The 12,866-nt window shown below is 41.8% G+C and overlaps 1 protein-coding gene across 1 annotated transcript; it reads right to left on the bottom strand.

Annotated features, from left to right (window-relative positions):
* Positions 1–6,422: 6,422 nt before the first annotated feature.
* LOC310988369 (solute carrier family 2, facilitated glucose transporter member 1-like) lies at positions 6,423–12,601 on the bottom strand (the record flags this gene model as incomplete). The annotated part of the gene is made up of 10 exons (XM_083974946.1): positions 6,423–6,629; positions 7,362–7,565; positions 7,655–7,756; positions 7,840–7,944; positions 8,659–8,846; positions 8,983–9,145; positions 10,587–10,827; positions 10,929–11,089; positions 11,364–11,456; positions 12,584–12,601. The coding sequence occupies 10 exons, from the start codon at positions 12,599–12,601 to the stop codon at positions 6,423–6,425; spliced, it is 1,482 nt and encodes a 493-aa protein (XP_083831072.1).
* Between the last annotated feature and the right edge of the window lie 265 nt (positions 12,602–12,866).

Below are 12,866 nucleotides of genomic sequence, written 5' to 3'. Positions count from 1 at the left end.
GGCGAGCAGCAGCAGCAGCAGCAGGAGGAGGAGGAGGAGGAGGTTGACTGACTGTGGCAGGACCTCTACCTCTGTTTTCACTTTATGTTGCTGGTAAATAATGTGGTTGTAAAAGTAGTAGGCTAAAGTTAAATTATTTAGCATGCACTAATTAAAGGGGCAGAGCTTTAAGAGACATTTTAGCTTTTATATTTTATAAGATATATTTTTTGTAAGAACCACAATTAATAAATATAGGTTATATATTTCAGTGAATATCTAATTGTTCTTAGCATTTGTTAGATAACTTTATTTGCCCAGTAAATTAAAACATGTTGGAACTATCAATGTCTCCTCCCTTGAGGCCAGAATCTCACCTACTTTTAACCTCAGACTGTCACAATGATGGATCAGATGTCAGACTGCCTCATTCTTTCAGTTTTAACCTGAATATACAAGACATGATTGATTTTCCCAACAATCAAAGTATACGAAACCGAACCGAAAACCATGACCACAAAACCGTGAAGCGAACCGTTTTCTTGAACATCTTTTAAATACATATTGCCGCTTAATATGTTTTATGTAACCTATGGCATTTTTAAGCTTCATGTGTGTTATTGGACAGAAAGAGCAGCGCTATCTCGGAGCATAGCCTACGTAGCCTACAGAAAACACATTTACATCAATAAATAAATGTTTCACAATGAACCAATCAGTCTGTATTAAATTTTATTTAGTTTGAAGGCAAGGTTTGCAAGGTTCATCTGATGGACATCAAGGGACAGATTCTCCAAGTTTTGCACAGCTTTTGCTCATGCTAAACCTGCACAGGCTGAAGACCCTCTTCACGTGTTTCAAAACCAAACACAGAGAGACAGATTGTGCAGGTTTAACAGGAGCAAAAGCTGTGCTAACCTGAGTAAATCTGGACCCTAGTCTCATGCTAAAATTGACTGTAAATTCACCTTTAAAGTTGGTTTAAAAAAAATTTCCCCAGGGGAGCATGCCCCCGGACCCCCCTAGGGGGTCGGTATCTTGTCACCTTTTTTACCCCTGATGAGTTTGCACCCCTGATAATACATCCATGGTCAATCCCCCCTCACTTTATCTCCGCGTAGCCTACCCGTCTCTCTCCAGCTGTCCTTTCAAAATAAAGGAAAGGAAAAAAAAAACACTGACTCCTCCGGCCTGTACTGCGAAGGAGGCTCAACATAGCCAGGCTTTGTGTTCATGTTCCAGCTTAACAAAACCTCAAGCCCCGGTCTGAGTTAACACGGTACTACGAAGCTGGTTATCAAGTTGCTCCTGACGCTCAGGTCAACAGCTGAGCAGCGTATCCCCTCAGCTGAACATCTGCAGGCAGAGACGCTCAGAGAGAAAGTAAACAGCAGCGGATCAGCTGACCTCTCCCTCCGGTCAAACGCTCCGTTCTGATCCAGCTCCACTGGACTTTCAAAGTAAAGGTGACGCGGCTGATACTGAGTTAAATAGTGAAACAGTGGCGCTTTTATAGCCGATTTTATGATTAAACTGAACACAACCTGGTCGGGACCAGGTTATGAGCTAAGCATAAGTTAATCTATAAGTGATCTAGCCGGGTTAAAAGAGAGACACCTTTGTAGTACAGGAGAGCCTGGCTTTAGACTCAACATACCTCGCTAACCCACTAAACTGGCTTCACCCCTCCGTCTCCTCTCTCTCCACGTTCTGTGCCGGTGGGGTGCGTTCACGCTCAGCACAATGTCTGAACGGAGCGGAGCCCCAATGAGCCCCGCGGGCACACAAGCAGCGCATCAATGTCATCTTGCGGCCCGGAGCTGAAATCAAACGCACCCCTCCTGCTGCGGTCGAGTTGAACAAACTTGTAAATGAATGCAGCTCTCGATCCGACCCTTCCTTCTATTCTGACTCTTTTAAACAGTAACAATAGAACCATTTAATTATATTATAGATTTTCCATCTGTGCTGAACATAAGAATTGTTTGAAATTAATAATAATAATAATAATAATAATAATAATAATAATAATAATAATAAAAAGCCTTTCCCATATAGACACCTGTCTCTAACATATGCCGGTCATTTCGGCTCATATGCAACCCAGTATCATCTCTTCGGTTAGAAGCCTCGTTTACACGTGTAGAAAAAATTGTAAACGTTGACACCCCGACTATGGAGTCAATATTTTATGCATTATCAACAAAAGCTGCTATAAGAGTAAGAAGTGTATTTCACAGTATTTTCTTAAGACTTTTTATAAATGTTTTTTTTAAGCATTTGAGTTCATGGAAAATCTGATGGTAAAATGAACCAGCGCTGTCCTAGCTGAACAAGGAGGATCAGGACCATCAGTAGCTTTATCCATGAACTCCACTCAGACCCAGTTTCTTATGGACAGAGCTCACTGAAAAACAGCTCATGAGAAACTCCCATAAAAATGAATAATGAGTGCGCTGTGTACTTTTTTAAAGTGTTTCTCAGAAAATGTTTTATTTTCATAGAGGGAGAGTAAATCAGATTGTGTAGTTGAATACGATTTTTGATAGTATACTGATGATAGATACAGTATGTACCGTTCTGAGTGAAACAGATGTGAGCTGTGTGTGAGTACAAGTTTTTAATCTCATGTTGATGCTGTAACGAGTAAGAGTTGGACAAAGCGATGATGATCCTAGTTACACTGCTGCCTTAAAGGTTTTAAATGTCGTATTTATTTGTTCTGCTGTTCAGTACTGTACTATGAGTAACCTGCTCACTGTGTTACTAAGCAGTTCACTTATATATTTATAATGAATGTGGAGCAGAGGTGAGGAGTCACATGATTTGAAAGTCAGACAGTTGTCTTAAATTGGAGGACTTGAGACTTGCTTGTCTGATGTTGATGAAAGACTTGATTTGGAGTCAAGCATCAACCTCCTGAACTGAAAAAATGAAGCCAACACTGAAGTGCCAAAAACTGCAGTCCCTTGAATGGCCACCAGGAGTGAGGCAGGTCAATTTCTATAGATGCCCATGTTACAATGTACAACTTTAAAGCAGAAATAAACATGTTTACAACCTGATACAAAAAACTGTTTTGGTCTCTATGGTTCAATTCATCCTGTTTATAGAGTGAATTTTTTATATAATCCATTCATTAAAATGTTATTTAGGTTTAAAGCTAAGCCTTAGTAACAATAATTGTCAAGATCATTTTTTCACAGTATGTAAAATTCTCTTTTTGAGCAGGTGATTTCTTTTGTAATGCCTATTGCAACGGCTCTCATAGGGAGGGGCTTAACATGTGAGTTGCAGCTAGCCTCGTAAACCAGCCACTCCCGGAAATGCATTTCATTTCATTTCTGAGGGAGAGTCTGGCCTCATTCCCCCTGTAAGCGTTTGGGGTGGGCGGGAATAGTAGCGTTGACAGACAACCCCATTCAGCCAATCAGCAAGTTGGTGTAGTGACGGGGCTTTGCACCAGTCGGTCCCTGATTGGCCAACGTGCTGTGTCAATCACAGCGGCGACGCTGATTGGCTCGGCCTTCTGAGGGTTTCAGGCCAAACACTTAGAGCGGGGATGAGGCCAGACTCTCCGATGGAATGAAATGAAATGCATTTCCGCGAGAGGCTGGTTTATGAGGCTACGTTGCAGGGGGAAAGAGAACAAAGCACAATGCAGGTTCCACAGCTCGTAATAACAAGAACTGGGACGTGCTGACTTACTTCCACCTCTGATATGGAGTATTGGTGCACACACTTTGACTGGCTTCATTAGGTTGTTGTCAGATGGAGCTGTGCTGCCACGTCCAAAGTCCGAAGGCCAGAGAGCAGATGACATAGGTGGGATTTCCCCCAATAGCCTACTGAATAACTCCCATCAACAAATCAGTGTACAAATCATCATCATGCTGAGAAGTGGTGTGAGCTGATGTTAAGTCCAACCACTACACGGTTTACTCTGACCTCGGGCTTTTGACTGGATCATTTGCATCAGTCAGACCATCAGCAGGCATATTCATAGACCTGTACACATGGAAATGTGCCAAGTGGTAGTGGAGCACAACTCTCCTGAGAGTATCAGAATAAACACATCAAAACTTATAGCAGAGGCAAATTCATGAAACCAGGTTGAACTATGGCTTTATTCTGAAAAACAATCTCCATTACAATTATGGCAATTTCTCTTATGGGCTATCTGTATGTTGCCTGGATATTTTTATTTTATTTGTTGTACCTATATGAATGTGAAACATGCCACACAATTTTTATATAATTATTAGCAGCTAACGGCATGCTAATTTTAGCATGCTCACACCATAAAGCAGATATAATGTTCACCATTATTTACTTCTTAAATGCTAGTGTGCTAATAAGAATTAGGAAACGGATGAGATGATCACCACAATTAGCATCTTGAATCTTAGCATGCCCACATGCTCAGCTATGATGTTTACCAATATTCACATCTTGAATATTAGCATCTTAACACTTCATAATAACCTGCAGGCCTAAATACTGCGCATAGCTAAGGCTGATGGTGGTGCTAAAGGAACAGTGATTGGGCACACAATTCACACCACAAACTCAAGTCCTTCCACAGTTTGTGTTGTTGCCTATAGCCTAACTCTCGGAGTAAACAGGACTACATGGTGTGACCCATCCACACTCTGATTGGAAACTTCTGTGGTTTTACTTTGTTGCACGGTGGAGTCACTACAGCATGTCAGTGTAACTTTTGTCTGGGTAATATTACATCAGCCAAAGTTGTTGTAGTAGGCCTACCTACCATGCACATGTTGGCAGTGCCTGTTGCCTATTGACTCATAGTAAACACACTCCCATTTGTTTTTGTCACTCATTACACAGTGGGAAAAATTCCAGTGAACAGTGGGTTTGTATATTTTATTTTTATTTACAGTGTGTAGTTCTGTTAATCACAGCAACTTCACAGCTCTTAGTTGTTCAAGATATCCGGTGATGTTTTGTGATCTTCAGTTTGCTTTAAATGGATTGAGTTGATTAGATCTTTTGCTGCATGTGAAGAAGTTTAACTGCAACAACAAACCTTTTGAGTGCATGGTAAATAATTACAATACACAAAAGTAACACAATTCACATATAAAATATTGTGCCCTCTAGTGTACATATAGAAATGTAACTGAGTAAGAGGTATACTGAGGATATTATGAAAGTCATTTGTGCCAGAAAAATACATAAATAGGTTGAAATACGTAATATTGACATTTATAAAATAATTGACTGGGTAAATTATATAACTCAACTATAAATTCTTAAGTGTCTTTGACTCAACATTACTGTATGTATTACGATAAGAGGAGATATATGGTTTTGGTTAAATCATGTTAACTGACATTGTCATTATCTGTTATATCTTAAGTCTCTCCACCTTTTAGAGCATGTGCATATTTTCCAAAATGTAAGACTTTTCCTTTAATGTTGTATAAATAAGTGTCTAATTCTCTATGAGCTCCACAGTGATTCACTGGACAAAGTCGACCAGGTGAGAGTCTGTGGTCAAAGTTTTTAGTTTCCCCCTTCAGAAGCTCAGAACCTTCAGGATCAGCGACACAGAGAGACCGTATGAGACACAAATTTCTCATAATGTTAGTTGCTCATTTACACAGTGTTGATTCATGACACAACAACAATAACAAAGACTACATCCACACATCTACACTCATGTTTTAAAACAAAAGAAAAGCCTTTTGGCCTCCTACTCCAGAGTTTTAGAGCCACAAAAACAGAGCGTTTTGGAAACGCTGCTGACTCCATTTATTGTTGGACAAATTCAGAGATTTAGATGTCCACAGTCACTCTCTGATTGGGTCTCACTGTCCAAGACTAGAAACACAGCTTGTGAACATCAGTAGAGCCCGGACATCAGCCATCACATGGAAGGTGACACTTAGTGTTGTGCTCATTCTGAGCTCACCTTTACCCACAACATCAGCACCACAAAAAATATCTTTCTGTATCAAACAAACATGCGCTAAAAATCTGATAACAGAGTTTCCCTCCACTACTGTAGCCTCCTATGAGTGACCCCATGGTTCACTCTTCACAATTGTGAGCAACAAAAGGTTTTAATCTAATATTTAAGCATTACACCTGACACTTCAAACCTGATCCTTTGAACACCAAAATAGAAAATGAGAGTAGCCTATAGTGAATAAGAATATTGCAATATAATATTTACAGTCTAAAGCCCACCTCACAAGTCTATGAGATCCCCCTTTACTTTTATCACCACAGCCGGAGCTGAAAACAGATCTCCTTTCCTCAGTGCATTACATTACAGTCTGGTTGAAGACTAAACCTCTTATGTAATGCTGACTGTAACTGTAGTTTATAAGAAATGTTAGATTGATAGTGTTCTTGCAGTGTACCCCCATTGTAGTGGGTAGCTTTGACTGTGAGCATGTACAGCTTGGTAGCTCTCAGAGGTCGGGGTCGTCCCCCCTGAGGGTGCTGAACTCCTCAGCAGCAGAGTATTTGTCAGAACCACGACCAGCTGATTGACGGAAACCTGCGGCAATCTCATCGAAGGTACGGCCCTTGGTCTCTGGTACCTTGAAGTAGGTGAAGACGAAGAAGCCCAGCAGCAGGACTGTGAAGATGATGAAGACGTACGGGCCACAGAGTTGCTGCAAACAAGGCAAAATAGGATGGATTTTGAATTGTGAGCATGAACTCCAGCATGTTAAAGGGATAGTTCACCCAAAATTGAAATTTCACTCATTATCTACTCCCCCTCATGTGGACTAAGGGCTGGGAGAAGTTTCAGAGTCCTCCGTGGCTTCTCTGAGTTACAGGGGGTCTCGGCGTTGCGGTGCATGTCCATATAACGGTTGCAAATGGATACCAACTGTCTTCATAACAACAAGACACACCAAAAAACATCCAAATACCTCCATGCTGCTCGTATGTAATGTCCGTCTTGTATTGAAGCCCCGAAATGCGAAATTGTCCCGAAAAAATTTAAATAAGTCTATATTTCAAGCTTGTTTTGTAGCGGAAGCTTCTCCTCCCGGTTCGTCAAATTTGGATGAACCAGGGTCTGTCCTCTTCCCAGTTCGTCCAAATTTGACGAACCGGGAAGAGGAGCTTCGAGAAGCTTCCGCTACAAAACAAGCTTGAAATATAGACTTCGGGACAATTTCGCATTTCGGGGCTTCAATACAAGACGGACATTACATACGAGCAGCATGGAGGTATTTGGATGTTTTTTGGTGTTGGTATCCATTTGCAACCGTTATATGGATATGCACTGCTACGCCGAGACCCCCTGTAACTCAGAGAAGCCACAATTTCAATTTTGGGTGAACTATCCCTTTAAATAATTAGTAAGGTTCATTTGTGGACAACAGCTGTCTTACCTCAACATATTGGAAGGACATGCCCACTAAGAAGTTGGCTGACCAGTTTGAAAAGCCGGCGACTGCGATGGCAGCAGGCCGGGGCCCCTGGCTGAAGAGCTCAGCCACAATGAACCAGGGAATGGGGCCGGGGCCAATTTCAAAAAATGCTACAAAGCTGAAGATGGCGACGATGCTGATGTAGGACATCCATTTGAGCTGGTCCTGAGGGATGGCACGTCACAGATACTTTCAGTTCATTTCCTATGAGAAACTGAATAGATGAGGTAAAGGTGATCTCAAAAAACACTTACCAACAGCGCCATGGCAACCGTCAGGAACATTGCTGAAACGGCCATTCCCATCAAACCAACGAGATGAAGTGGTCTTCTGCCCGTTCGCTCCACAATAAACAGCTACAAAGGAGAGGAGGGGTCTTGTTACATGACAACGTCTGTGTTACCAACATTTCGATAATAATGGTTGATGTGTGACTTACAGAGACCACAGTAAAGGCAGTGTTCACCACTCCTGCACCGATGGTCGCATAAACAGGCTGCGACACACCAGCTCGCTCAAAGATCCCAGTTGAGTAGTAAAACACCTAAAGGCAAAAATGTTACACAGGGAACAGTTGGTGTTAGTGTGTAATAATGAATGATTGTGTGGAGTTAGAGACTAGACACTGAGGGCTTGTTCACAACAAGGTGGAAGTGGCCACCTGGCACACAGGCCACAGTCTGACATGAGATGATGAAGAACTAAACTGTTGTGTGCAACAGATGAATTTGGACACAGTCTCTGTGAAGTCTGACTATTTGTTATTTGTAAGAACACAGTGTGTCTTTGTGAAGCCAGTCTCTGTAAGAATTGGCCTCTCTGATTTGAGACTTGATCTCAGTGTCAGTATCTTCTGGGTCAACATAAAAAAATGAAATGAGTTGACAGTACATCAGGTCACCTTCTCTCCCAGCTGCAGCTGATCAGTCCAGGTCCTGGTTGCATTTTTATGAGACCACCTCGACACCAATGAGCAGTTGTTCTAGTATGTGTATATATAATATTATTTCATGAGTTTGTTGTAGTTTTCCCTCCATGGACTTTAATAGAACCTGTCCATAGCTTTGCACTGCAGAAAGGTCAGTGTATCCATCCAATCAGTGTGCAGTGATGGACTACCAGTTGGCCTGCGAGGAGATTCCTATGCAGCTAGATGTCTGTGTCCTACTCCTAACCCTGTGGGTGATTTGACCCTCATTGGACTGAACCATGTGGCAGGAGTTCAGGATCCAGTGGTTCCTCTGCTCCTGTGACTTACAGCATTGATTCCAGAAAGCTGCTGTGAGAGCTGCAGCATGATGGCAACAAAGATGGGCTGGCGGTACATGGGGGAGCGGAACAGCTCAGGGATGGTCACTGTCTTCTCCCTCTTCATCTGTTGACTCTCCTCCTGCATCTCCTGCATGTCCTCGCTCACGTCATCAGTTCCCCGCAGCTTCACCAGAACTGGAAGAGAGAAGTTTGAGTCGTCAGTTCAAGCTTTCTAACAGCTGTAGTAGATCAAGTCATTACGGTATTGAGTGGAGAAAACTGTGTAAGTGCTATTCATAATTGTGTGTTTTGTCATGTTTGTGTGTCTCACTGCTGCGGGCTTTGCTCTCCTCGTTGCAGTTGATGAGGAGGTAGCGGGGGCTCTCGGGGCAGAGGGGCAGCAGGACACACTGCAGCACGGCAGGCAGCACGGTGAAACCCAGCAGGAGGGGCCACAGGGTGGCGTTCCCCATGATGGACTCAATCCCAAAGATCTACACAACATACACACATGATGCACTGTTTACACACACTGTACAGTACACACAGCGTTACATTCTGTCACAAGCAGGAGCATCATTTTAGTCCAGGTTCAGGCTCATCAACATCATCACAGCCTTGTTGTTCTGACCCATGGAACTTGATAAATTAACCTGGATACAATAATCTAATTATGGCCAATAATCAGGCTAAGGCCTAAGTCCAATTAAGATGTTTTGTGCCTGCAGGTTGCTTTTTGGAATCCACTTGGAGCACAGGACGTGTGTTTGTAGCCAAGATATACAATGGAAGACCAAGTGAACCCTATAAATGAAGCATCTCACCAACACAACAAAACAGTTAAGCAGCTGGTCTGATGTGTGTATGTGTATGTGTGTGTTGGTAAATTGGACAAAGGTTCAAAATAGTTTGACTAAAGAGTTTACATGACTGTCAGTTTCATCATATCAAATCGATGACGGTAGGTTAACTCCATCTTAGTCTCACAAATTCTGTAATCACCTTATGTTGTGATTAAGTTGTTAAGCTACGAAGCTCTCAAGCTTTCAAGTAAAAGCCAACCTGGACAGAGAGGAGTAACACCCCATCAGACTGTTAATGTGAAACATCTGTAGGCCTGCAGGCAGATTATCCACAGTCAAAAAGTCAGCAAAGCAGATTTAAAAAAAAAAGAAGATAAGTGAATAAATAACTGAATATTAGAGTGAATGATAAGGTGAAATAACAATAAGAGGGATTTATCAGAAAAAAAAATATCAGAGGAATAAAATTAACAAAAATATGACATTGTGTAAGAAGAGTATCAGAGTCCATGTCAGCAAGAGGTTCTGGTTGGTGGATGGGTCGACAGAGCGCAGTCATATGACACAGACAGAATTTGATTCCCATGAGAAAGTCTGTGCTGTTTCCATCATTTTGTTCGACAAAGATAACCACATTATCATGATTGTAACCATGACAACAAATAGTCTTGATGAATGTTGAAGAAGTACTATACTAAAACTAAAGACTAAAGACGGTTTTAGAGTATCTTTGCTCAAGCCAAGCCATGTTTATCACCGTAACTATGGCAACCACAGTTGGAAAAAACATTTTGTATGACTGCTCAGTTAATTTTTAGTTGGTTCAATAAAATACTTTTTTTTTTTTTTACCCCTTTGAATCTCGTATCTTACAAAAACCACTAATTACTGAAAAAATAAAATAAAATAAAAAAATAAAACATTTACTACTAATAAAACAACTGGGCCTTATTCCTTGTATAGTTTCTTCTGGATGTCTTGGGGGGTTGAAGTTTTTCCTCCCCACTGACACCAAGTGCTGCTCATAATATCTGACATTGTGGGTTTGAACACTATTACACTCCATATGATTCAATGATTCATTCTTAAAGCAGTGACGATGGGAAACTGAGGGATGAGGGGTCGATCTCACCTGGGCCATGAGAATGCCGATCACTACACCAAGCTGATGCAGAGTGCCTAACGCTCCACGGAGTGATGTCGGTGAGATTTCCTCAACATACATGGGCACAAAGCCAGTGGACAGACCAGAGTAGAGACCCACTATGAACCTGCCAATGATGAGCATTTCAAAGGAAGTAGCCAGTTTGGAGAAGCCCATGAACGCAGCAGCAATGAAGGCGAGTACGTTGGACATGAGCATGGAATTCTTCCTAAAAAAAGAGAATATTCATCAGTGTTGTCGTTCTCTTTTTCTTTTCTTTTTTTGAGGCGATGGTATCAACATTGCTGTTAGAGATGGGAGGAGTCACACCTGCCAAATCGGTTGACGAAGAGGCCGACGGAGAAGGAGCCGAACATCCCTCCCACAGAGAAGATGGCCACAGAGAGGGACCACAGAGCTGTGAGAGTGGTCTGAGGGATGGGCTCTGAAAACCTGCTGGTCCACGTCTCATTGTAGAAACTCTCAATGATCTAAAACACACAGCACCGCACAGTGAATTCAACATGTAAGACACAGATCCTCTGACTGCTCCTCTGGCACCATCACTGCAGATGTTCATGTTCTCAGAGGATGAATCCTGCCGGTGATCCTTGGACTGTCCTTACAGCATCACCAGGAATGTTTCAGCTGTTCAGTTCTAGGTGGACACCTCACATGTTTGGATATAACAACGTTACTATAATAACCAATGTGATCGTCAATTTTATTTGATACTTGATTTAGGCATCACAAGAGAATACTCACATTCTGAGGAGCGTTGATGACACCTGTGTTGTAACCAAACTGTAGAGAGCCAATCACAGCGGTTCCCACAGCCATCAACAGCTGAGGCGTCACCTGTCGTCATAACAGAGCAACACCACTGTGATGTACAACTTACAACATCTTAGAGGAAACATTGTACTGTTAATCAACTGCATTTATTTGCCTGATACTGTTTTCACTCTGCAACGTTATAACATTACATCCAAAACACATGTCGATGCACTGCAATAAATGAGAACAGCACACAACAAATAATAACCTGTGTATAAGGTGCCAACAATTACCCCCACCCACAAACTACTGGATAAAACCCTAATAAGACATGATAATGCAGGCTTTTACTTGTGGTAGATACTGTCATGACAGTATTCTAATGACACAGTCTACACCTGCTCTTGACGAACATAGTCCACACAGGCAGACAGATCTCTTTGAAAACACACATATACAAACACATTTTGACTGTCTCTTGGGGTTTGATCAGAACAGCAACAAACCCATCCATCCACAAAACTCTGCAGGAAGATTTACAGCAACATGTACAAGTCATTCATCCAGGTGAACAAACACAGCCCGGCTTCCTTCAGCATCATTATATCACAAGTGCAAATGTGCAATAGTTAAACAGCCCTTATATCTGGATTTACTAGATATGTACAGATAACTTCCACAAGTATATATATATAAGATACATAATATAATAATAGTGACTAGATTAGATAGATAGATAGATAGATAGATAGATAGATAGATAGATAGATAGATAGATAGATAGATAGATAGATAGATAGATAGATAGATAGATAGATAGATAGATAGATAGATAGATAGATAGATAGATAGATAGATAGATAGATAGATACTTTATCAAACATTCTGAAAGGGAGTACTTAGCTAATGCAGACAGATGTAGCAATACTATAAACACTCAACAATAGGTGTTGTTTCTAAAGGTGTTGCACAACAGATTTCTTTGCATTTAACATCACAAATCAAAATGAAGGTGTTCTGTTCTAACATCAGGGTTAGCCTATAATGTAGATTTAGGACACAGTACTGGTTGAGGGACCATGATCTGTATCAGATACTGTTACTGAACCTGCCACACACACAACCTGTGAAAGTGGAGGAGCACCTCTCACTGTATCAGCTAGTCAGTCATTTTCAAACATGTGATGCACTGATCACACAGCAGTTACCTGCCCACTGCACTCCATGCCGGCGGCTCAGATCCACTCACAAACACAGACTTGGTCCTCCACACAGAGGCAGAATCCAGCTCATCAATCAGATCAGTGTGTCTCTGGACAGAAACCAGTGGTCATGATGCTTCCTCTCCCGTTGTTCAGTCCCACATCAGTGTCAACACATCTCTCTGGGAGTCTCCCTCCATTCACCTGCTGCAGTAAGCAGATTAGTGACGTCAGCACTAAGTGGCTCTAAATGAGATGCCGTGCCTCCGGAGGAGCGGGAGTATCTCTG

This window comes from Trachurus trachurus, assembly GCF_905171665.1.
Source record: "Trachurus trachurus genome assembly, chromosome: 7".
Classification (NCBI taxonomy): domain Eukaryota; kingdom Metazoa; phylum Chordata; class Actinopteri; order Carangiformes; family Carangidae; genus Trachurus; species Trachurus trachurus.
This window is presented reverse-complemented; position numbering and strand designations above follow the sequence as displayed.